At 70.1% G+C, this 2274-nt stretch overlaps 2 protein-coding genes across 2 annotated transcripts in view; one reads left to right on the forward strand and one right to left on the reverse strand.

Moving 5' to 3' along the window:
- MED19 (mediator complex subunit 19) overlaps window positions 1-2274 on the reverse strand; it is a 22385-nt gene that overhangs the window by 1674 nt on the left and 18437 nt on the right. The window lies entirely within an intron of this gene.
- On the forward strand, window positions 7-2268 carry TMX2 (thioredoxin-related transmembrane protein 2). Its single transcript, XM_014940665.1, has 8 exons — window positions 7-123; window positions 621-681; window positions 853-966; window positions 1286-1362; window positions 1439-1545; window positions 1658-1723; window positions 1822-1951; window positions 2048-2268. The coding sequence occupies exons 2-8, from the start codon at window positions 639-641 to the stop codon at window positions 2183-2185; spliced, it is 675 nt and encodes a 224-aa protein (XP_014796151.1). The 5' UTR covers window positions 7-123; window positions 621-638; the 3' UTR covers window positions 2186-2268.

The raw sequence follows: 2274 nt of genomic DNA on the forward strand, positions 1-2274 counted from the left end.
CGGCCCTACTACCCGCTCTCCGCCCTGCTGGCCACCGCCTTCCTGCTCGTCCGCAAGGTCCCGCCGCTCTGCCAGGGGCTGCCCTCGCAGCGGGAGGACGGCAACCCCTGCGACTTTGACTGGGTGAGGCGGCCCGGCCCGGGCCCACCCCCGCACCCGGCTCCCCGCTGCCCCCGCCGGGCCTGTGTCCCGCCCCGCTCGGTCCCTGGGCCCGGCCTGCCTCTGGTCCTGCGCCCCCGGCCCTGCGGAGGGAGGGGGGAGCCCAGTCGTCGCCGGTGCCGCTCTGCCGGTGCCGTCCCGCCGCCGAGGGGCCCCCCAGGCACCGGCGATGGTGGGAGGCAGTGACCGTCGCTGCAGGGACAGCCCGCTCTCCTTGCTGTGTCCCCCTCGGGATTTGGGAGGGAAAGGCTCCGGGAGGAGGCAGGGAACTGGTGGGAACCTGGGGCCAGCGGGTCTTGGCACGCCACTCGTCCCTGTGCCAGGCTGGGCCAGGAGCAGCCTGACTGCAGGAGGGCAGAACGGCTGCGGCTGCTCCCGGCCCTGCAGCCCAGCGGTGCCTGCAGCGGGCAGCTGCAGGGCCCTGTGGGTGCCTCCTGCTCACGCTGTCTCTCCTGTCCCAGCGGGAGGTGGAGATCCTCATGTTCCTCAGCGCCATTGTGATGATGAAGAACCGACGCTCCAGTGAGTTGGGGCCTGTGCTGTGGGGTGGGCACGGGGGGCTGCTTGCGATTCTTCCTGCAAGGAGCTGGATGGGTTGGGATCTAGACGACCACATCTGGCCCACCCTCAGGATCCCCCCTGGTCCTCTGAGGGGCTCTGACCCCATCTTCTACCCCTCTCTCCCTTCTCCAGTCACTGTGGAGCAGCACATTGGGAACATCTTCATGTTCAGCAAAGTGGCAAACGCCATCCTCTTCTTCCGCCTTGACATCCGCATGGGCCTGCTCTACCTCACGCTCTGCATAGGTGAGACGTGCGGGGGGGGGACCTGTAGCACCGGAGGCAGCGGTGGTGCCCCCTTGGCACGGCTCGGCTTGGCCTGCCCTCCTCACCCCTGCCACCGGCCTGGCTTCTGCTCCTCGCTGCTGGAGGAGGTTGCAGGTGTGAGGTGTCTCCATGGGCTCGGGGGGCAGCCGTGGGCTGTGGGGGGTGCTCAGGGAGTGCCTGCCCCCCGGGCTCGCTCTGCATCAGTTGCCATGGGCTCCCTGGGGTGGGAGGCACCTGGTCCCAGACCCATCCTGGGCCTTCTGGGTGCTGGGGGGGCTCAGGGGCGCTGTCGTTGCAGTGTTCCTGATGACCTGCAAGCCCCCCCTCTACATGGGCCCCGAGTACATCAAGTATTTCAGTGACAAGACCATCGACGTGAGTATCCCCTCCCCGGGGGGTGCCGGGGGACTCTGCCCACCATCCCCTGCTGAGCCCCGCACCCCTGTGGCAGGAGGAGCTGGACCGGGACAAGCGGGTGACCTGGATTGTCGAGTTCTTCGCCAACTGGTCCAGCGAGTGCCAGTCCTTCGCCCCCATCTTTGCCGACCTCTCTCTCAAGTGAGCGGTGCCCACGGGGGGCCTGGGCGGGCGGCGGGGCTGGGGCTGGGCCTCGCCCCCAGCCCTGCGGTCACCTGTGGCACCCGCAGCCGTGTGTCCTCCTCCCCCCCAGGTACAACTGCCCCGGGCTGCACTTCGGGAAGGTGGACGTCGGCCGGTACACGGACGTCAGCACCAGGTCTGGGGGGAGGCAGGCTGGGCAATGGCGCCCATGCAGGGGCTGAGGCCTGGGGAGCCCCCGGGGGTCACCGCTGGGCTCTCCCCCTCCTGCTGCAGGTACAAGGTCAGCACCTCGCCCCTCACCAAGCAGCTGCCCACCCTCATCCTCTTCCAGGGCGGGACGGAGACCATGCGCCGGCCCCAGATTGACAAGAAGGGCCGGGCTGTGTCCTGGACCTTCTCCGAGGTGCGTGGGACCCCCTGGTGCGGGCGGGGGCTGGGGGGCCGGCTGCGGCCCCGGGAGGGGGGGTCTGTGGGTGCTGACGCTGCCCGTTGGCTGCAGGAGAACGTCATCCGGGAGTTCAACCTGAACGAGCTCTACCAGAAGGCCAAGAAGCAGTCGAAGCCGCGGGAGGAGGGGCCCGAGGAGCCCCCCGCCGCCGCCGGGCACTCCCCCGGGGAGACCAAGAAGGAGAAGTAGAAGCGGCGCGGGCCGTCACCCATCGCTCCTCACCCCGGGGCACCGTCCCCGCGCGCTGCCACAGCCCTGCCTGGGGCCCGGCCCCGCGG

Source organism: Calidris pugnax, unplaced genomic scaffold (genome assembly GCF_001431845.1).
Source record: "Calidris pugnax isolate Ruff unplaced genomic scaffold, ASM143184v1 scaffold98, whole genome shotgun sequence".
Lineage (NCBI taxonomy): Eukaryota > Metazoa > Chordata > Aves > Charadriiformes > Scolopacidae > Calidris > Calidris pugnax.